Source organism: Engraulis encrasicolus, chromosome 12 (genome assembly GCF_034702125.1).
Source record: "Engraulis encrasicolus isolate BLACKSEA-1 chromosome 12, IST_EnEncr_1.0, whole genome shotgun sequence".
Classification (NCBI taxonomy): domain Eukaryota; kingdom Metazoa; phylum Chordata; class Actinopteri; order Clupeiformes; family Engraulidae; genus Engraulis; species Engraulis encrasicolus.
The window spans coordinates 18,623,362-18,645,861 of record NC_085868.1 but is presented as its reverse complement, the minus strand read 5'-3'; the positions used below and the strand labels follow the sequence as shown (position 1 = coordinate 18,645,861).

Genomic DNA, 22,500 nt, shown 5'->3' with positions numbered 1-22,500 from the left:
TGTTAACACGCCGCTGATGCAGAGCTAGCATGCCGCTGCCTAGCTGAACCACCCGCAGACACTCCAAGCAGACGCAGAGAAAAAAAGAAGAGCAATTGCGTTTGTGGGACATGCACACACACATGGACGTACAAACACACACACACACACACACACACACACACACACACACACACACACACACACACACACACACACACACACACACACACACACACACACACATGCACGCACAAACACAAACACGGAGGCACGCACACACACACACACACTGCCTGTCTCTCTCTCTCACACACAGCAGACATGCACTGCACACATACACATGCACACGCACGCACGCACACACGCACGCACGCACGCACGCACGCACACACACACACACACACACACACACACACACACTGCCTGTCTCTCTCAGACATGTGCTGCACACATACCACACACACATGCACACACAGCTCCACTCAGTTTCGATTGGACCAAGTGGAGCATGAACTTTAATTACGCCGCATGCTGCCTGTGTTTGTGCCCGGGCAGTCAGGCAGACTTTCAGCAGCACCAGAGGAAACATCAACGATAATGTCCTGATACTATTCACAGCTGAGCCGGAGCCTCTCTCTCTCTCTCTCTCTCTCTCTCTCTCTCTCTCTCTCTCTCTCTCTTTGTGTGTGTGTGTGTGTGTGTGTGTGTGTGTGTGTGTGTGTGTGTGTGTGTGTGTGTGTGTGTGTGTGTGTGTGTGTGTGTGTGTGTGTGTGTGTGTGTGTGTGTGGTGTGTGTGTGTTTGTGCGCGCGCGCGCACGCGTGCGTGCGTATGTATGTGTGTGTGTGTGCCTGTGTGTGTGTGCCTGTGTGTTCAAAATGCACCACATGAGCCTCACAGTGCACAGATCCAAAACAGATCCATCCCACTCACACATTTACAGGTCCTTCTCACTGCAAAAATATCCTGACTGTACTGTAGGCCATCATGTGATGACATCTCATTCAATTCAAGCACTGCTCGTGTATTGATGATTGACTATAAAAGGGTCAATGACTTTTTAGTACACTCAAAGAGGAATGTGTCAGAGACGACACAAAATATGTTCATATTCAATACTATTTGTGTCATTTCTGACACAGTACGGCACACAAATATCCAGTACTGTATCAGAAATGACAAAAATAATTGTAATTACTAATTCATCTATGGACATTAGCTGTTGTTGCACCACTTGACGTTTGAGCCCAAAAAAGTGTCATTGACCCAAAACCTATCAAAGTAGGCCTACATTTCCTCCTTCCAGTAAAAGATAGAACAAAGATAAGAACTGTGCACTACATGTTTTATATTATCTTGTTTTATGAAAAGTGCACCTTCCCTCTAGCTTCCTCCATTTGCAGACCAGCACAGATCACAAATTCACAATCCCAAACACATCCTTTCATCGAATGAGTCAAATAGCACAAATTTTAGTCTTTCATGAGCACTCATCGGTAGATTCTGAGACAGGCAAGATTAACCTTCAACAACACAGATTCCAAGCTTCAGTTTTCGCTCTAAGTCAGGGAAGGTAAACACATAGTGTCGCGGCAAGCTATTTCCTCGATTGTAATCAAGGTTGAGCTGTCAGAAATAACAGCCTGCATTGTGGGCACCACGGCATGCTTTAGTCTTCTGTGGATTCGTATGAAGTTCTGGGAATCCATCTAGGTCTTTGCTATGAGACCTATGGGTGCTCATTTGAGAATTACTGTGTCTTAAATGCTGCTCTGACATCAGATCAGAAAGTAGACCTACTATAATATTTGGATCATTGGCCTGATGGGAAATTCCACCAGGAGTAGGCGTGATGATGCTAGAATGTGGGTATTAGTGTGAACTGTATTAGATGTACCCAGGGTTGCTGCTAAGGCTTTGGAGGCCCTAGGCATAACTGGTCTGGGGCCTCAGAATGAAATACTAATAATAATCTACTAACTAATAAATACTGCATATGGTTTGTAATGTAATTCAATATTTTTTTCATGACGTTTTTTAGTCAATCTCAATTTAAGAGGCCCCAATTTTGGGGGCAAAGTGGTTGGTGCCCCAAGCACTGGTTGGTGCCCTAAGCACTCTGCATACTCTGCTTATGTCTAGTGGCGGCCCTGAATGTATCCAACCTTGTCGCTTGGCAGAAGCCCTGATGGTGAACACTGTCTGGATAATCTGCTCTCAGATACAACTTTTAAATCTTACCCAGTGGACAGAAATATTGCCTTTTCTTCTGCCTCATTTCAGTAACAATTATACAAAGTCAGATTATTGGTTCGATAAAAAAAAAACTTATGGGGAGATTTGGAGGGTTACTTTCCTTCCTTGGCACATGATGGTTTTCAAAACGTTCCTTTCTCGCTGACTGTGTGATTCTCAGATCAAAAGCAAACCATGTGAAAAGAAATACATTTCAAAGGTTAATGGCCGAAAAAAAAAGGGGGGGGGGGGGCTAATAACGGCACCGAAGTCATCTAATTATGTTGCAATGGCTACTATTGTAGTGCTGTATCATTGTAAAATGTACATTCAGCTCCAGTGTTTCAGTTGTGCCATCACACCAGCCATGTAAGTTAAATCATCCTATAACCCCACCCAAGTTACCATTGTTTATAAATTGTATGAGCCCATTTTCCTTTTGTTTACACTGAAATTCATTTCATTCCTCTCTTTCTTTCTTGCATTCCTTCTCTCTCTCTCTCTCTCTCTCTCTCTCTCTCTCTCTCTCTCTCTCTCTCTCTATTAAATAAACCCCATGCCCAGCTGAGCCCCTCTACACCTGCATCCCTTAACCAAACACCAGGAGATGATGAATAATTCAGAGGTCATTTTAATCCAGGCATCTTCTGACATCACCTTTAATTTCCTTGTAATTTACCTTATTGAATATGCATGCCCCCTTTGTCAGCTCGGGCCCCTTTGTCAACTCAAGCCGCAAGGGGTGACTTACTACCTGCAGGCCAGTCGACAGCTGAAATTAAGTTCAGGTGAAAAAAAAACAAAAAAGAAAGAGTGGCACCTCAAGCCACAAACAAAGGTAATTTAACAGCAGCTGTCTTTTTGTTTCCCTCTCTATGTATGGCTCGCTTAACACCTCTCAGTCTCTCTTTCTCTCTCTCTCTCTGTCACTCTTTCTCTGTCACTCTTTCTCCATCTCTCTGTCACTCTCTCTGTGACACTCTCTCTCTCGACCTCTCTCTCTCGACCCCTCCTCTCTCTCTCTCTCTCTCTCTCTCTCTCTCTCTCTCTCTCAACTCCCCCCTCTCTATCTCTCTTTCGACCCCCCTCTTTCTCGACCACTCTCTCTCTCTCTCTCTCTCTCTCTCTCTCTCTCTCTCTCTCTCTCTCTCTCTCTCTCTCTCTCTCTCTCTCACCCCACATCTCTCGGACCCCCCCTGACCCCACCCCTCTCTCTCTCTCTCGACCCCCCTCAACCTCCCTCTTGTGTTCTGTTTCTCTAAATATTTTCTGTCTCGTGCACATAATTAGAGAAATTCCTTGCCCCTGTGTAACACAGTACTTTATTATTGTAATGATTTTCCGGGGGGGGGGACAATCTGTTGCAATTGTCAGCTATGTAATTACATGTACATAGCTGAGTGTCCCGTGCACACACAGACATACGATGGCACAAATGCCACAATACACAATGGCCCTAGCAAATGGCCCATGGATTATATGGGTGACCTATAAAACATCTCCCTAATTGGAGAGAGCGCTGCACAACACACAATTACTGAATCAATACAAATATGGATTAATACTTGCTACCCAACAGTTGAGCACATATTTTTTTTGTGTGTGAAAAGACTGTTGTTGTGCGCATGAAAGCGACCACAGCAGCGGAAGAATTATTTCTCCATGGAGATGCAGTGAATTTGGCGAAAAGAATGAATTTTGGCATTGGGACTTTGTGGAAAAGAGCAGAGTAGTTATGATGCCCTTTTTTGTTTCACATTATTACAGTGAGCCATAGGGAAGTCTCACAATAAACAAATGTAATGTAGATTTATGAGAGTTCCACTTTGGTGAGCTAAATCAAATGTTCCAATATCAAGACATGAGTGACCACGTTCACAGTAATTCAAAAAGTAATTCAAAAGAACACTATACAAAAAAACTATATTTTCTTCCATGACCTTGCAACTCAGAGATGTTTTAATGATTCATTTTGTCGCCACTACATGTGCTTTGTGTCTTCGACTGTACATACTAAAAGGCCACAGTTTGGCCTTCCAAGCAAAGCAGTCTGACAAATATCAGTCTAGGCCAGCAGGTACGTTTAGAGAGAGAGAGAGGAGAGAGAGAGAGAGAGAGAGAGAGAGAGAGAGAGAGAGAGAGAGAGAGAGAGAGAGAGAGAGAGAATGGCATGGGGAAAGATAAGGGTAGATAAAAAGAAATGGATAGAGAGGAGAAAAAAATAGAAATAGACAGAAAATAAGGGGAGAAAGCTGTGAAAATCATCCTCCCTCAAGCAACTGACATGCACGTATTGAGCTGCTCAAAGGCCATGACATCATGACTCGCCATCTCTGAGGCTGCTTGTTAATTGTGTCGCCAAACTCATGAGCTCTTTTCAAGGTCAAAGGGCAAGTATTCAGGCAGGGGCTAGAGAGGAGGACCCCCTCATTAGAGTCAGACGGCCCTTTTCTTATTTACCGCGTGTGCTCAAGCATCGGATGTGTTCATTTACGCCAACCCAAAGGGGCCACACACAGTTTAACTGCTGTTACTGCTACTCCTGCTACTGCTACTGCTGCTCAGCCTTGGCATGGTAGTGTCTTTGATGCCTTAAAAAGGTCTGGGGTGCTAATTAATGTCTATGAACCTCTAAAGGGTTGGTGCACAAGCTGTTTTTCTATTCATAGGGCCAGGGGCAGATCTAGCCATTTTAGGGCCCTGGGCGAAATATAAACATGGGGCCCTCAAAAGTCATTCATAGCTCCGATTACTTTACATAAGTGACGAATTAAGACCAATCCTACATTAAGACCAGCCCTACATGTACACCTTTGGGTACAAATAAAAAATAATTTGTGATTAAAGCATTTTCTGAAATCTGAAGTTTTTAACTGGCATCTCAATGTTTTGCAATGTGTCCTTATTGTTAGGCAAAAATCTCAAGTGGAGATCACTTGGCTACACATCAGATTTACCTTTGGGGACAAATTAAAAAGGAATCTAATCTAGACCTTATGTAATAGTGCACTATATTGGTTTGAGAGCACATGACTAAAGATGTCTGGGGTAGATGCGTGCTGAGCGTGTTTGGACTGTACTGCGGGGAACACCATCATGACTCACTGCAACAGCCCACATACACGAGAGCGATGACTGATACGATGACGAGTATTTCTGACAGAGGAACCATGAATCAGCACGAAAGGTCATGCATTTCAGACACACTTTATGATGAAAAGGATTTATAAGTTTAACATTTGAGTTTGAGTGATTAATAGATGATGTGAACTTGAAAGAGGAAGAGAAAGGGAGCTAGAAGGTTGATGCATGCACATTATATTATGACCTTACGATACACTTGAGCCTGACAGTTTTATCCAAAGCGACTAACAGTTATTTAGAGTAGAAGGCATTGGTTGTAGTCCCTGGAATGTGGGGTTAAATGGGACATTCAACCATGGGTGGTATGGCATAGCCAAGCCACGCCCTCCTAGTGACACAACACCTTCAGCGTTGCTTCTAATCAGTCCAAGAGCAATGCAAATATCGTTTCTGATCTCCGGAAAAATCGGAACTCCACCCACTTTGTCGGAAACCAGTCAACCAGAACCAAACCTTGGGAAGCGTGTCAACCATGCCATTTTGGAAACGTTAATTGTTATGCTCTAGGTTAGACCAAGTCTCGAAGAGATTTGAAAGTCGATGATAATCAGACTAGGTATGGCATGTCCTGGTCTTAACTATAGCCTGGCTAAACACCATCCCCTCTCTACTTCTTTTCATTGGTAGAAGAGGGTTTGGATACTCTTTGAAGGGAGAAATTGATTTCTTGATACTACTGGTCAATAGGCGAACTGGGCAGGATGGCTGCTATGCGAATGAAATACGGTAATCATTTGATGCTTGGGCATTTCTATCCAGCATCCAACATCCAACCTCTGGATCTCAAATACATGAATACAAACAATGGTGAAAGAAAAAATCAATGCACTCTATGAAATGAAACACCAAGGACTCCTTCCAACAACATCGGTAGTGTAAAAATTCTATTTGAGGCCTGAAGTCCTGTCCATGCAAGATAATGATCACAATCGGTAACCAAAGGTGAGCGCAGCATTAGGCCGAGATAACTGAGTCATGCCAATGAATTAATAAAGCACTGCAGCCAAGCTAATGGAATTATGGACTTTGCAGTGCCAGTAACCTGCATTAGATTGCATTAGAAGCACCTGAGTCTGCTGCTTACGGACAATTCTGGCATGAAACGTGGATCGATTTTAATTAATTTCATTTTATGTTAATAGCACACTGAATTATAATCCCACTGGCGTTGGAGGTAGAAGACATTTACTGTGGCTGCTGGCTGCTGTGGAGGGTAACAGCAAAGATGTGGATGAATTTGCAAAAGAAACACACGCCTTGTGGGCATTACAATGCTATTACTGTGAGGTGGTAGTATATGTGTTCGTAAACATGTGATGTATTTGTAAGTATATATCTTAAACCAATTAAAATATATATATTTTTAAAATCAAGAATGCCTGTTGCACAAGAGAAGATTGTGTGCATCTGAATATGTATCATCTGGGCTCGACAGAGGTCACACTGTCTGAAAAGTTAATCTGGGTTTGGGAACCCCAAAACAAAACAGGGTGCGTTTCTTGAAAGCATAGTTGTTAGCCAGTGAGCAACTTGGGCAGTTGGCAATGGGTTATCGCATTGCAAACAACAAAATAGCTAACATAATTAGCAACTATGATTACAAGAAATGCACCGCTGGGAAGGGAGGGCAAGACATACTATTCAACAAACAACAAACTTGTGGTTTATGTACTGGTCCACCATGGTGACACCAGAGGATTTTATTTTTTTTCTCGATCAAGCTCTATTGACTTCATCATAAGGCTGCCAAAGTCCCCCTTAGTAGCCAAAAAAAAAAAGAAATGTATATATTCGTAAATATAATAATAACATAATATATAATATATATAATAATAATATATGATATATAATAATGTAATATAATAAATCGTAATATACAGTATATAGTTAAATATAATGTAATATAATACAATATAAAACACAATTCGCCAAACTGAGTGAAAGAAAGCGAGTATGGCTTTATGAGCACAAAACACATGTCTAAAGATTTCTTTTTTTTGTATAATGGGTCAGATAAAGCTACTACTGTCATTTCAAAGGAAATGAAGTGTTCTATGGGTGGCCTTCAACATCACGCTACCCACAGAGACTTTTCTCTTCTTGTTTGAAATGAAATAAAAAAGGGAATAAGATGAAAGAAAAGTGCTTCTTTCTACTTTATGTTTGTGCTGGTTAGGAAAGTTAATTTTCAGCTTAGGTGTGTGTGTGTGTGTGTGTGTGTGTGTGTGTGTGTGTGTGTGTGTGTGTGTGTGTGTGTGTGTGTGTGTGTGTGTGTGTGTGTGTGTGTGTGTGAGAGAGAGAGAGAGAGAGGGAGAGAGAGAGAGAGAGAAAGTCAAAGAGAGAGAACGACAGAGAGAGAGATAGAGAGAGAGAGAGAGAGATAGAGAGAGAGACAGAGACAGAGAGAGAGATAGAGAGAGAGAGAGAGAGATAGAGAGAGAGACAGAGACAGAGAAAGAGAGAGACAGAGACAGAGAAAGAGAAAGAGAAAGAGAAAGAGACAGAGAAAGAGAAAGAGAAAGAGAAAGAGAAGAGAGACAGAGAGTGAACCTGCCCTGGCTATTCATTTCTCAGAGTCATCCTGCCTCAGTTCCTTCAAACCTGCCATGCATGCCTCAGATACAAACCTTGTGGTTAAATGTGGATCCAACCACCGGCACTTCACTTAACTTTTGCTCTTCACACACACACACACACACACACACACACACACACACACACACACACACACACACACACACACACACACACACACACACACACACACACACACACACACACACACACACACACAAACACACACACACACACACACACACACACAAACACACACACACACACACACACACGCACACACACCCCACATGCAGGCACGCATGCAAGCGCGCGCACACACACACACACACACACACACACACACACACACACACACACACACACACACACACACACACACACACACACACACACACACACACACACACACACACACACACACACACACATACAACCACACACACACACACACACACATAAACGCATAGCGTTCTTGGTATTCTTTTTTTATTAATTCTTTTCATCATGCACTTTCTCTCCCGTACATTAAAAGTGTATTATTATTTTTCAAGGTATTCATGCCTTTCTTTGCTTCTTAGAATTCACCTCTGAATTGCAGCCGTGGTAGAATGGAATGCTTTATTCTTCGCTACCACATGGTTTAAGACGTCAAGAGACAAAGGAGCATAAGAAAGAGAACCGGACATATCAGGGATGGTTATGAATTCAACCTTAATTGCTGCAGTAGCAAGCTGTACTCTATTGGCTTACAGGCACACCGACAGAGCGGACAAAGGGGTAAGCTGTCCCGGGCCCAGGGAAATATGGGGCCTATATTGGGTTCCCATTACATTATATTTATTGGGTATGGGGCCCTTTCATATGACTTTGTCCTGGGCCCAGCGGAAGCTGTCAGCGACCCTGTTGGCTTGCAGCCAACTGAATATGAAGCCTCAAGAACAATACTTCCAAGAATGCATTCATCATCATATTGAGATACTTTTGTGTCATCTTTCTACAGACTCCATTCCCATCACAAAAAATAGAATATATTATTTTGCATCATGATAGTAGCTACCAGCAGGATAGCAGGATACATTTGTGTTGTGAAGGACACTTTTGGCAACTCAGTTTACTGACCGACACAATTTCAGACACAGTTGGTGTGTGTGTTGTTGAGTGTGTGTGTGTCTGTCTGTCTGTCTGTCTGTCTGTCTGTCTGTCTGTCTGTCTGTCTGTCTGTCTGTCTCTCTCTCTCTCTCTCTCTCTCTCTCTCTCTCTCTCTCTCTCTCTCTCTCTCTCTCTCTCTCTCTCTGTGTGCATGTGTGTGTGTGTGTGTGTGTGTGTGTGTGTGTGTGTGTGTGTGTGTGTGTGCTTGTGTGTGTGTGTGTGCTTGTCTGTATGCAAGCGTTTGTACATCACATCTCTGTGTATCTGTGTGTGTGTCTGTGTGTGAGGGTCTCTCTCTCTCTCTCTCTCTCTCTCTCTCTCTCTCTCTCTCTCTCTCTCTCTCTCTCTCTCTCTGTATTTGTACCCATGTGGCGTGCCAACTATCTGCTCGCACTCACCACACGTGTCGGGCTCGTCCGAGTTGTCCCCACAGTCATTGTCCCGGTCACAGGCCCAGCTGGCCGGTATGCAGCGTCCATTCTGGCAGGCGTAGGTGTCCTCCTGGCAGGTCTGGGCTGGAGCAACAACACAAAACAACACAGACCAGAGCATACTGTATGGGCCACATATCATGATCAACACAGACCACAGCATACTGTATGGGCCACATATCATGATCGCCAGACCAGAGCATACTGTACTGTATGGGCCACATATTGATCACAACACAGACCATAGCATACTGTATGGGCCACATATTGAACACAACACAAGACAGACAACAGCATACTGTATGGGCCACATATTGATCACAACACAGACCAGAGCATACTGTACTGTATGGGCCACATATCGTGATCACAACACTGACCATAGCATACTGTATGGGCCACATATTGAACACAACACAGTCCACAGTATACTGTATGGGCCACATATCGTGATCGCCAGGGGGGTGAATAGACCAGAGCATACTGTATGGGCCACATATTGTGATCACAACACTGACCAGAGAATACTGTATGGGCCACATATCACGATCACTAAGGGGGTGCACTAGGAAGCTGGCTCAGGAGTAAACCAGGTTAAGTAAAGAGATAAATCATCTAATAGCAGAGGCTGGAGTCCTGATTTTCTGAAGAAGAAAAAGAAAATGAGGACTCCATGGCTCTTCTATTAGATGATTTACCTCTTAACTTAACCTGGTTTACTCCTAATCAGCCTCTTAGTACAGGCCCCTGGGCCGCCACTAGACATGAGCAGAGTATGCAGAGTGCTTAGGGCACCACAACCTGTGGCTGGGGCACCAACCACTTTGCCCCCAAGACTGGGACCTCTTAAATTGACATTGACTAAAAAACATCATGGAAAACAAAATATTTAGTAAAATTACAAAACATATATTTATTAGTTAGTAGATTCTTATTATTATTAAATTACGATAGTGGCCTTCTGGCTAGTTATGCTTAGTGCCTCCAAAACCTAAGCAGTGGTCCTGACAATCACTGTGTGGCAGGCTGGCAGACCAGTGTCATTGTCATTGCCACTGTCACTGTCGTGTTTGAGATGATAAGTATGCGGGAGAGAGCAAGCCGGAGAGCAAGATGGTTCGGTCGTAGAACTGTTTGGTGTGTGTGTGTATGTGTGTGTGTGTGTGCGTGTGTGTGTGTGTGTGTGTGTGTGTGTGTGTGTGTGTGTGTGTGTGTGTGTGTGTGTGTGTGTGTGTGTGTGTGTGTGTGTGTGTCTGTCTGTCTGTCTGTCTGTCTGTCTGTCTGTTTATGTGTGTATGTGCATGCATGCTTGCCTGCCTGCCTATGCCCCTGCGTGCGTGCATGCGTGTGTGTGTGTGTGTGTGTGTGTGTGTGTGTGTGTGTGTGTGTGTGTGTGTGTTTGTGTGTGTGTGCGTGCCTGCCTGCCTGCCTGCCTGCGTGCATGTGTTTGTGTGGGCGGGGGTTAGTTGTCTGACAGGTCTGGGCAGGAGAAGTAGCATATATACCATATGTGAGCAGCATATTGTAGTCACCGTGTGGTGCTATACTATCACAGAGAATTGCACACATTACGCCCCATTAAGATGCATTAAGATATGGAGGAGCTTGTCTAATTGCATAAAACATCACTAGCTTTCTTTTCTTATTCTGTAAAGAACAGTCTTGTGTTGCGACCAGTGCTGTGTGTGTGTGTGTGTGTGTGTGTGTGTGTGCGTGCGTGCGTGCGTGCGTGCGTGCGTGCGTGCGTGCGTGCGCGCGTGCGCATGCATGCTTGTGTGCATGCGTGCTTGTGTGTGTGCATGTGTGAGTGCATGTGTGCGTGCGTGCATGTGTGCGTGTGCTCCAATGGGGCATTGGACAGTTGGGATTGGGATGGGGATTGACAGTAGTGTGGAAGTGTGTGTGTGTAAGGCAAGCAGGCAGTTGGACACTGTGTACTGTATGTCATGTGCAATCAGGCCTGCCGACATGGTCGGGGGAAACGGGTATGTTGCCCTGGGCCCAGAGAGACAGGGGGCCCAGAATTGGGTCCCCATTACATTGTATGTATAGGGTAGAGGGCCCTTTCAGTTGACTTTGTCCTGGGCGCAGCAAAAGCTGTCAGCGGCCCTGTGTGCTATTATGTGTGTATGGAGATAAGATCACTGTGCAGCAGCGATACCACTGAGAATTACTGTAAACCCACATTACGCTCCATTAAGATGCATTAAGATATGTAGCCTGAGTTAAAGTTACGTAATTGTATGAAACATCATTAGCTTTGTTTGTTCTTCTTCTTGCTCAGTGAAGAGCAGTGAGTGCTCCTGACATGCAGACATCTGGATCCTATTTGGCCTTGTCTGGTCTTCTTCCTCATTCGGCTCCTCCTGACTAACCTCTTGCTGTTATGGGTTTCCTCCCTATTTACCTCGAGATGAGATGACACATCTTGTTTTTCATCTTTTTGGATGTACATACTGTACTGTACCGTGCATGTGTTGCGGAACACAATGCTCAGAGAGAGGTGGATAAAAGAAAATAGCCTGATTATCATCGACTTTCAAAGCTCTTCGAGACTTGGTTTGACCTAGAGCATTATAATTAACTTTTCTCAAAAGGCATGGTTGACCTGCTTTCTTCGGTTTGCTACTGGTTGACTGGTGTCTGACAAATTGGTTGGAGATCAGAAACAATATTTACATTACTCTTGGCCTGACTAGAAGCAACGCTGAAGGTGTTGTGTCACTAGGAGGGCGTGGCCTGGTTAAAAAGAAAAGAAAATACTGTACATCTGCCTGTCCTCAAAACAAAGGTGATTTCAGAAATTATCTGATTACTTTACATTACATTACATGTAGCTTACACTTTTATCCAAAGCGACAGTTATTTTACAGGGTATTGGTTACAGTCCCTGGAACAGTATGGGGTTAGGTGCCTTGCTCAAGGCCACCTCAGATGGAGGTGTAAGGAGAGGTCAAGTTGGAATTTGAGCCTAAAACCCTCTGATCTTAAGACCACCTTCCTAGCCATTAGGCCACGGGTGCCCCCAATATCATGCACCGTACCTAGTCGTGGAGGTGTTTCACATTAAGATCAGACTGTTTGGTTAATTGCCTAAGACAAATAAGTAGTAGAAGTAGTAGTAAAAGTAAAAGTAGAGGTAGTAAAAGTTCTTTATTGTCACTATACAAGCACAGTGAGATGTCAGCCCATACACCTACAGATTTACAGAACCTACAGATGCACAGAAAGTACAAAAAGTATAAAGTAAACAAAGAAAGCCACAGAACTAAGCAATATAGTAGGTACTATGCACACCAAGGACCTTTAGTTTCTGAACCCTAGATGTCTGTCCGCCTCTGCAAAACATCAAGTGAAGGATTTACATTGGGGTATATCATATATCTCTACCTTCCCCATAGGCCAGACATGTGCTGTGTTCTGTCAATAGGATTAATATTAAGCTCTGTAAAGGAGCGATTTCCCTACGGCTTGAGCATCGTCCATCATATCGGTGCTAAACTCAATGTGCTTAATGCAAGTAATATCCAACTCAACATAACATTACATCACACTCAAGGCATTTGGATAAATGTCTCAGGGCCAAAAACATCACACGCCAGACCAGAGGCTTCAAAATTCAGACATGAAAATGGCATATATTCAGGTAAGAAGCCACGACCTCCACTTTGCTGCACATGGACTTTCACCACAATGAACCCTAGAGACAAATCATTGCTTGCTTTATGCAGTGGTGCACTGTGAATACATCTGTGTGTGTGGACTGGAAGATTCATATATACCATATAGCACAGTTTTCACCAGCACATTGGAGAAAAAAGACAGACAACAACACACACTCCCAATCCCATTATATATAGGCCTACACTCACCGGCCACTTAATTAGGAACACCTCTCGAATGCTGGGTTGGACCCCCTTTTGCCTTCAGAACTGCCTGAACTGCCTTCAACAATACTCGGGTAGGCTGTGGCATTCCAACAAAGATAAATTGATACTAATTGGCCCAAATTGTGCTAAGAAAATATCCTCATGCCATTATATCTCCAGCCTGAAACGTTGATGTAAGGCAGGATTGACCAATGTTTTCATGTTGTTGACGCCAAATTCTGACCATTCCACCTGATTGTTGCAGTAAATATCAAGACTCATCAGACCAGGCAACATTTTTCCAATCTTCTAGTGTCTTTTATGGTGAGTCTGTCTAAATTGTTGCCTCATTTTCCTGTTCTTAGCTGACAGGAGTGGCACCAAATGTGGTTTTCTGCTGCTATAGCCCATTTGCCTCAAGATTTGATGTGCTGTGTAATCAGAGATTCTGTTATGCATACCTTGGTTGTAATGAGTAGTTATTTGACTTGAATTTTGCCTTTGAATAAGCTCAAACCAGTCTGGTCATTTTCCTCTAACCGCTGCCATCAACAAGGCATTTTTGCCCACAGAATCACTGCTCACTGCATTTCCTTTCTTTTTCGTATCATTCTTTGTAAACTCCAGAGATGGTTGTGTGTGAAAATCCCAATAGATCAGTATTCTCTGAAATACTCAAATGAAGCCCTTTCGGCTTGACAGCCATGCCATGTTCAGCGTCATTTAAATAACCTTTCATCCCCATTATGATGCTCGGTTTGAACTGCATTAGATCATCTCGACCATGTCTACATGCACAAATGTATTGAGTTGCCACCATGTGATTGGCTGATCAGAAATTTGCCTCAATGTGCAGTTGTAACAGGTGTTCCTAATGTAGTGGCCGGTGAGTGTATATTTCAAAGCAATTGTTTACATTTGTGCAAGATGTTTCACCGGGGGATGAAAATAGTAAAATAGTAAATCAATGACCCTACACTGGCTTTCAAATAATAGCTAAAGGCTACAGGTTTTGTATTGACATCAACAGAGCTGTTTATAAAAACATGTCCTCAATACATCTTCTACAGGTAGGAACTCTGCTAATGTGTTTTAAGTGCTGATAGCCTGCTTAGGGTTCTACTGCATATGGTGAAATCCACAAATCTGTATCTGTTATGGACATTTTGAATCTTTTTTAATATTTAACTTCTATTACTGGTAATAAACTCGTAAAGAAATTATAATGTATGCCCAGGGAAGCTGACAGGGGTGGACAAAGGGGTAAGTTGTCCTGGGCCCAAGCAGATTGGGGTCCCATAATCGGGTCCTCATTACATTGAATGTATTGGGTGGGGGGCCCTTTCAGAGGATGTTGTCCTGAGCCCAGCCAAAGCTTTCAGTGGCCCTGTGTATGGCATGTATGAGTGTGTATGAGGCCACACTAGGTATGCACTTCAAGTATGCACTTTATACATCTCTACAATGGCACTTAATGTCTGATTTGTTTGTGGTGTCGTGTGTTGTGTGTTATGCAGCAGTTATATGCAGGCTACTATATGTCCACAACAAATGTCCTGGTGACGAATAAAAAGAATCCTGAATCTTGATAGTTTGATCTTTAGAGTCAAGATTTGGGCCTTCCTAAACCTGGACCATTGATGTCATCTTATTTACATACAGCTTTTAAATATTTCTTTTGATCTGGTAAGGATGTTACTTTAATTTATTGTGCCATGTTTCTCTGATCCTACAGACCTCACTCCAGAAAAAGCAAACACGTCCTCACATTTTCACAGAGTTAGGTTAGAGGGCTTGACTAGATGGCCAAATTTCCCTGCAAAATAAGGATATGATTGAAATGCATGAGCGAGCAAAGTGCCGTCATTCAATGAGAAGCTTTTCCTTTTAGCGCTACAAGCATTTGATGACGCTTTGATGTAAAAAGGTTCAGTCGAAGCTGGTAGCAATCATTTCTGATTGCCCCAAGTCATTCACACACTCTCATTTGCCTTAAAATAAAATACAGTATTTTGCATGAGATTTATTTTTGTCATTTTCACCCTTTGAATCACAAAGTGGTCCAAATGAGATATGGTAGAAATATCAGAGCAATTGTCCTTAGAAGACTTCAGAAGACCTCAGTGTAGTTCACAGTAAATATGCATAAAAAAGCAGCCAAAACCATTTGCTGTGATAAAAATTCCTTTCCCACATCATTCCCCACATCTCTTATATAAAAATCGCTTGAGCAGGAACACAATGCAATTCTCAAAAATGCTCAATCGGCTCAATCAGCTCATTTTTGGCAACGTCAAAAATGGTCCCAAAGTCAACCATAGAATCTAAAGTAGCAATCTGTACTTCCTGCTGCATTTTGAGCAAATGAGTATGAACCTTCATCCAGAACATAAGTATGTTCACCATCATGAAATACATTACCATAAGTATGCTTGCTCCTTGCTTCATCTAAAATTGAGAAATTTGACCACCCAAAGCTTCCATGAACGATTGAAACAGCTTGAAACGTAATGATGGACAAGGAAGAGGGAAAGACTCAGTTATGATCCTGACATTTAATATGTTTATTTACCACTTCTTACTCCCCATGACCAATGTAAAATTATGACTCACACATCAACACCAATCACAGTACAGATATCAGTAAGCCTCTCACTAAAGGTACCTAAATAAAGTGCCTCATAATGAGATATCTATGTGTGAAGAATGACATATGTTATACCCATATATTTTGCATAAAATACATTTATTATCAGAGCATCTTATATTGGATCACTCTAGTTTGATTTCCTTTTATATGGTAATGATTTTAAACCGAACTGCACTGGTATTACCATTGCAGTTCTTGAGAATATTATCCGAATAACGTCAGCCTTGAAAATCTCTGAAAATGGGAAAGAGGTCTTTGCATCTGATGTCTTGATATAAGAGAGGTAAAAGTCGTCCATGAAGACCTTGAAACCTTTTCCACATATTTGTATCTTGTGCAGTGGAATATAGGTTCCGGAGTCATACAAATGCTAAAGAGACTTGTTTTTCTCATGTTGTGTGTCATGCTTTGATTTAGACATCAGAACGCAAAGTGGGAGGCGGCTGCATCGACTCTCCTTATCTTCAGCTTACAGCTCTCCTGTAGCGCACGGAGAGATCCAGTCGATAGTGACAGAGGGTGGAGAGAAAAAAACTGGGATAAAAATGTCCATCACCCGCCACACACACACACACACACACACACACACACACACACACACACACACACACACACACACACACACACACACACACACACACACACACACACACACACACACACACACACACACACACACACACACACACACTAACATACACACACGCTAACATACATGCCACTTGATGTACACCTTCATCCAATCCAGTAAATGATGCAGAGGTGGAGACAGGCATGCCACAGCTCACCAACAGAAATGATAAATTGGTTTTGTGGTTGCCGGTTATTTATTTCTCTCTTGCTTTCTATCCAGAGGCACAGACACTAGCCTCTGGGACCGCCTGACATACAGTATGAGACAAAACCCCCTCTCTCTTCTCCCTCATCTCTTCTATTTTCATACAGCATGAGACAACACCCCCCCCTCTCTTCTCCCTCATCTCCCTCCTCTCCTCTATTTTCATACAGCATGAGACAACACCTCCTCTCATCTCCCTCCTCTCCTCTCCTCCCCCGCCATTCTCGCAATCCAAGACAAATTATCCAGAGGTTCCGTGGTAGCCTTATTTCCCCCACTCTTCACTCTCTCTCTCTGTCTGTGTCTCTCTCTCTGTCTCTGTCTCTGTTTCTGTTTCTCTCTCTCTCTCTCTCTCTCTCTCTCTCTCTCTCTCTCTCTCTCTCTCTCTCTCTCCCATATACACAAATGCATTCTCGTTTGTGTATTCTCCAAAGGCAACTCATCTCCGAACAGGAGGCCCTGAAGCTATGAAGGGTCTCAGTGGCTTCACAAGACAATGAATTCACATGTGTTCATCAGTGTGTGTGTGTGTGCGTGTGTGTGTGTGTGTGTGTGTGTGTGTGTGTGTGTGTGTGTGTGTGTGTGTGTGTGTGTTCTGTGTGTGTGTGTGTTCTGTGTGTGTGTGTGTGTGTGTGTGTGTGTGTGTGTGTGTGTGTGTGTGTGTGTGTGTGTGTGTGTGTGTGTGTGTGTGTGTGTGTGTGTGTGTGTGTGTGCGCGCATGCGTGTTAACGTGTACACCCTGTGTGCTCCACTGGATGTTGTTTGGATTGATGTAGGGCAGACTACATGGTTCTGCATGACTGGGAATCACCTGAGCATGTTCTCTTCGCAAAGGGAGGACAAAAGCGGTCCCGTGTTCTGCGTTCGGCATTTCACGTTCCGCAATCAGACTCACCGGAGCACCCTGATGTAGGGCAGGACTACACTACTCTACACCACACCACACTTACACTGCACTACACTGCCCCGTGCTCAAGTTCACCGCAATGTGTTTTATGGAGAGGAGACGCGCTCAGCGTGAAGATTCACCTGGGTATCCATGTGTGCAAAAGGTAGAGCTCGTCCCGTCGACCTCACCATGTTATTGAAGGTTAGATGTGTTCTCACAAATCGGAGAACAGTTATCTACGGAAGCAGTGTTCAGATTCAGCCAACCATACACACTGACGGCAGGGACAATCAGTGTTCCGATTCACCTGTGCATCTATACAAGAAGGATAATACCCTTTTGATCGACCTCAGCGTGTTCATAACAAAGTAGAATCAGTCACGGTCCGCCTCACCAGAGTACTCTCATGCACAGGTTATTAAAAATGCTCTGACATTCAATAATGGTGCGCACCGCACAACTGTGCTTATGTCAGGTGAAACACAATATGCAGTAATTTGTTAATGCAAGTATAATACAGCCAACAAGGATTTGTAGGCTTTGCCTGAGGCCCTTCTTGTGCTTGGAGCACTTTTGTCTTTTCTTGGAGGGTTTGCCCTTTCAATCAACTGCATACTGTTCATAACACAGTGAAATTAGCCACCATGCAACTCACCTGAGTATCAGTACAGTATGGACAAATGCTCTCCCCAGGGCTGTAAAGTTGGAAAGGTCTGTTCTGTTCTCACACTTATCTGACCATATCAATGTCATCAAGAGGAATCCTCTCTCTGACCTCAACAAAGTTTTCATCAAAAGTGCCTTGGCATACAGTACCTATGCATATTTATATTATTCATTATTCATTATTATTCATTAGTCTAATGATAACATTGCCTCCAAGGCTGTTCGAGCCATTGCCTCAGGAGCCGTGTGTTCTCGGGGCACTTCAGCCAGATGTCGACAGACTAAGCCAGGGCTGGACTGGGGGAGAAATAGGGCCCCGGCACTTCTGGCTTCCAGGGGCCCTTATTAATTAGCAGCGCAGAACGGACTTACAAATCAAAAAATATACTGTATATATATTTTACATTTCTGAAAATAGGGGCCCACCCGGGTGCGGGGCAGACCGGGAAATGCCCGCTATGCCAGATGGCCAGTCCAACCCTGGACTAAGCTCTTCAGGGTCCATGAACAAGAACAATGCAGGATCATTCACCTACGCTACGTGATGGGACGCATCAGAGCACAGTGATACTGGTCAACCTTGGGCTTTAGTCACAAAAGGAATATCTTCCGCAGGTTCAGACAGGCTAGCAGGCTGTGTGTGTGTGTGTGTGTGTGTGTGTGTGTGTGTGTGTGTGTGTGTGTGTGTGTGTGTGTGTGTGTGTGTGTGTGTGTGTGTGTGTGTGTGTGTGTGTGTGTGTGTGTGTGTGTGTGTGTGTGTGTGTGTGTGTGTGTGTGTGTGCGTGTGCGTGTGCTTGTGTGTGTGCATATAATTCTCTTCATACCTGCTAACATGGATTGTGCCGTTGGTTAGCATGTGTGAAACATTCCATACGTATCCGTAGTAACTCTCTCACATGTATAAGATATGAATCGGTCTTGAGAAGAGGGTGGGGATGGGGTGATGTACCTGAGCATGCTACGCTGGACTCATCCTCGTTAGCGCCACAGTCATTGGTGCCGTCACACAGCCACTTCTTGGGGATGCAGCGGTTGTTCATGCACTTGAACTGGTCCATTGGACAACTGTGGTTTACTGGCAAAATAAAACAAAACAAACAAACAAATCCTCAGTGATAGTAATGGCAAATAAAACCTCCAGGCTTGTTATGGATGATTAAAATACTTCTTGGCTAACAGGGCTACTGACATACTAAGTCTCTAACATAATTTTCAGCAGCCGTATCTTGGCCTGGAAGTTAACTCAAGGGAACATTGCACTCAAGAGAACAATGCAGATGCTGACAACAAAATCAAATTGCTAACGGCAGTGACATCTGGCAAACCACTTCCAATTAAACACTTTGTCATGCATCAACTATGAAACGGCTGATAATTGTCTGGGCTAAATGTTTTGTTGTCTTGTTCTTTTGTTGTCGCTGTTATTGTTCTTCATGTCTTTTTTCTGGGCCAAAACAGTTAGAAGACCACCTGCTTCTTTTGATTAAATGGTTTTTGGATGTGCAAACCTCTTTTTTTGCATACACAGTCAGCCTGACTGCAGGCAACACACAAACGATTTGTTATTTACAAATTATTTCTGAATGACAAAAAAAATTGGAAACTAGATTTAACGGATCACGTCTCAACATGAGGGACATTTGTTCTCAGAGTTACAGCAGGTGCGAGAGGAAAAACCTCTCAATTCTCACAACATCTCTCAATTTGTAGCCCTGTGGCTCACCACTAATCCACGGGTCATCCCAAGTGGCTCTTTGTGTATTTCCACCCTCTGTCCATCTGTTGTTCTATTTTCCTATCTGCCTACCGCACACAAAATGGCTTCTGGTCTTCTTGTTGAAGTGATGAGCGTACAGTATGAGTTATCAGGGATGCCATCACTGCAATCCATTCACACATGCATGTTTAACCCTATCCAGACTGGGGGGGGGGCTAAAAGTGCCCGCACCAACTTTGATGTTGTATAATTCCTTAACGACTTAAGCTATGACTACGAAACTTTGTGACTTTTCCTAACATTTAGTTGGCTACAGTTAGGTACCGAAAGATTAGGTTTATCATTTTTGCTGTTGCCATGGCAACGGTTTTCTGACAGGTATGTTTGACCAAAAATCACTTCATCATATCTATGACGCCATATATTTTCATATTTTTTAGTTTTTTTCCATTAGCATCAGACAACTTTGTGAGCATTTAAGTGGTTTGAAGCAGAAAATCAATAATATTTAAGTGCATTACCTAAATTAGTTGGAAAATCCATTATGGCGAGATTTTGGGCATAATAAGATAATGATGTCATAATGACGTCATAATACCAGATAATTACACAAAAATTATGTCATTCATAGATGTCCATATGAAGATCATCTTCCCCAAGTTTCGTAGTCATACTGTATTCAGTTCATGAGTTATGAGGGGGGGGTCAAAAGAGCCCCCCCCCAGTCCCAGGAATGCCAAAAAAGCCCAGTCTGAATAGGGTTAAGATGAGTAGAACACTGTATTTGTTATGGTTATTTAAATGTGCCATGATCTTGTTGTGATGCCTTTATGATACTGTGTATTCTGAGTGGAATACAATAGATTACGTACGGTACTGGTGATTACAGGATATCATGCCTTTCATGCACTACAGGACAGGGTACATGGATCCTATCACAGCATAGTTGTAGAGCTGTGTTTCTTTCTGGATACCAATGCGCATTAAGACTATTAATCCTTATTAGTCCTCACGTACACTACAACAGTTGCCTGAAGGACAGTGCTGAGGCACTCACAGAGGAGGACAGGCAGTCGTTGTCTCCATCAAACTTTGTTAATGCAGTCCCAACCTCAACAAACTAGTATTGTGTATGTCAGGCATGATATATTGCTGAGGGTGTATGGGTACTCAGACACAAGGACAGGCAGTTGTCAACTCCATCAAACTTGGTCAATACAGTCCAAACCTCAAATAACTAGCATTGTGTATGTCAGGTACATTAAGACATCTGAAAGGGGTGTACATATCACAATAGAAGTAATCCTGTCCAGACCTCAACAAACTAGTATTGTTTATTACAGGAATAATATGTAAAATGGACTGCATTTATATATAGCGCCTTTCCACTCTTTCGAGCACTCAAATCGCTTTACATTGTATGCCTCACATTCACCCATTCACACACCGGTTGCAGTGGCTGCCACGTAGGGTACCATCCTGCCACCAGGAGCAACTTGAGGTTAAGTATCTTGCTCAAGGACACATCGATCGGGTCAGGCAGAGTGGGCCTCGAACCTGCAACCTTTGAGTTGCTGAACTGCTCCTATACCACCTGAGCCACCACAGCCCAATATGACAGTGTATTGAGTACTCACGACAAAGGACGGGGTCTTCGTCACTACCGTCCAGGCAGTCGTCGTCCCCATCACACTTCCAGGAGAGCTGCACGCAGCGATGGTTTCTACACTGGAACTCCTCAGCTCTGCAATGCTGGGGCTCCATGTCAGAGGACGTACCTTGTTGTAGAAAAGAAAAGACATTAAAGGTGCACTCTACGGGATGGTGGCCAGAGCAGGTATTGCAACTATTCTGCTCATTTGAGACAATGTTGACCAAGTGGTAAATTAATATTTAGAAGTATGACCAACGCACAGTGCATTTTGCAGCTAAAAATGTCTATTTCTGTAAATTCAAAATGGCGGACATGGGGAAGATCACCCTTTTCATGTATGAAAATGTTCCCAGTCATAATGAATACTTTTGAATGGACAGCATGAATTCTGGAAAGAAAAAACTAAAATATTACAGTGCACCTTTAAGAAATCTGAAAGGGGTGCATACTGTTTATCCACATATCTCGGTGCCAGCCAGTTATATTAGATTAAATGTGAAAGAGTGGTCTGCACATGGAGGGAGATCCTGAAGTAGCATTTAAATGTTGTTGTTCAATTAAGCAATGCAATATATTTATGGTGCATACACACTGCATGCCGCTCTCACAATAGTCCACAAAGACCCAGGCAGAGTCATGCATAGGCCTACTGTGCAACTGCAAACAGCAGTACAGTGGTTTACTGTTCCAAAGGACTTCAC

The 22,500-nt window shown here is 43.3% G+C and overlaps 1 protein-coding gene across 1 annotated transcript in view; it reads right to left on the bottom strand.

Moving 5' to 3' along the window:
• LOC134459383 (low-density lipoprotein receptor-related protein 1B-like) overlaps nucleotides 1-22,500 on the bottom strand; it is a 628,069-nt gene that overhangs the window by 429,005 nt on the left and 176,564 nt on the right. The window contains exons 16-18 of the mRNA XM_063211727.1: nucleotides 21,783-21,923; nucleotides 19,378-19,503; nucleotides 9,484-9,600 (exon numbers count right to left, since the gene is read on the bottom strand). Coding sequence (XP_063067797.1) covers nucleotides 9,484-9,600; nucleotides 19,378-19,503; nucleotides 21,783-21,923 — 384 coding nt within the window. The remainder of the gene's footprint in view (nucleotides 1-9,483; nucleotides 9,601-19,377; nucleotides 19,504-21,782; nucleotides 21,924-22,500) is intronic.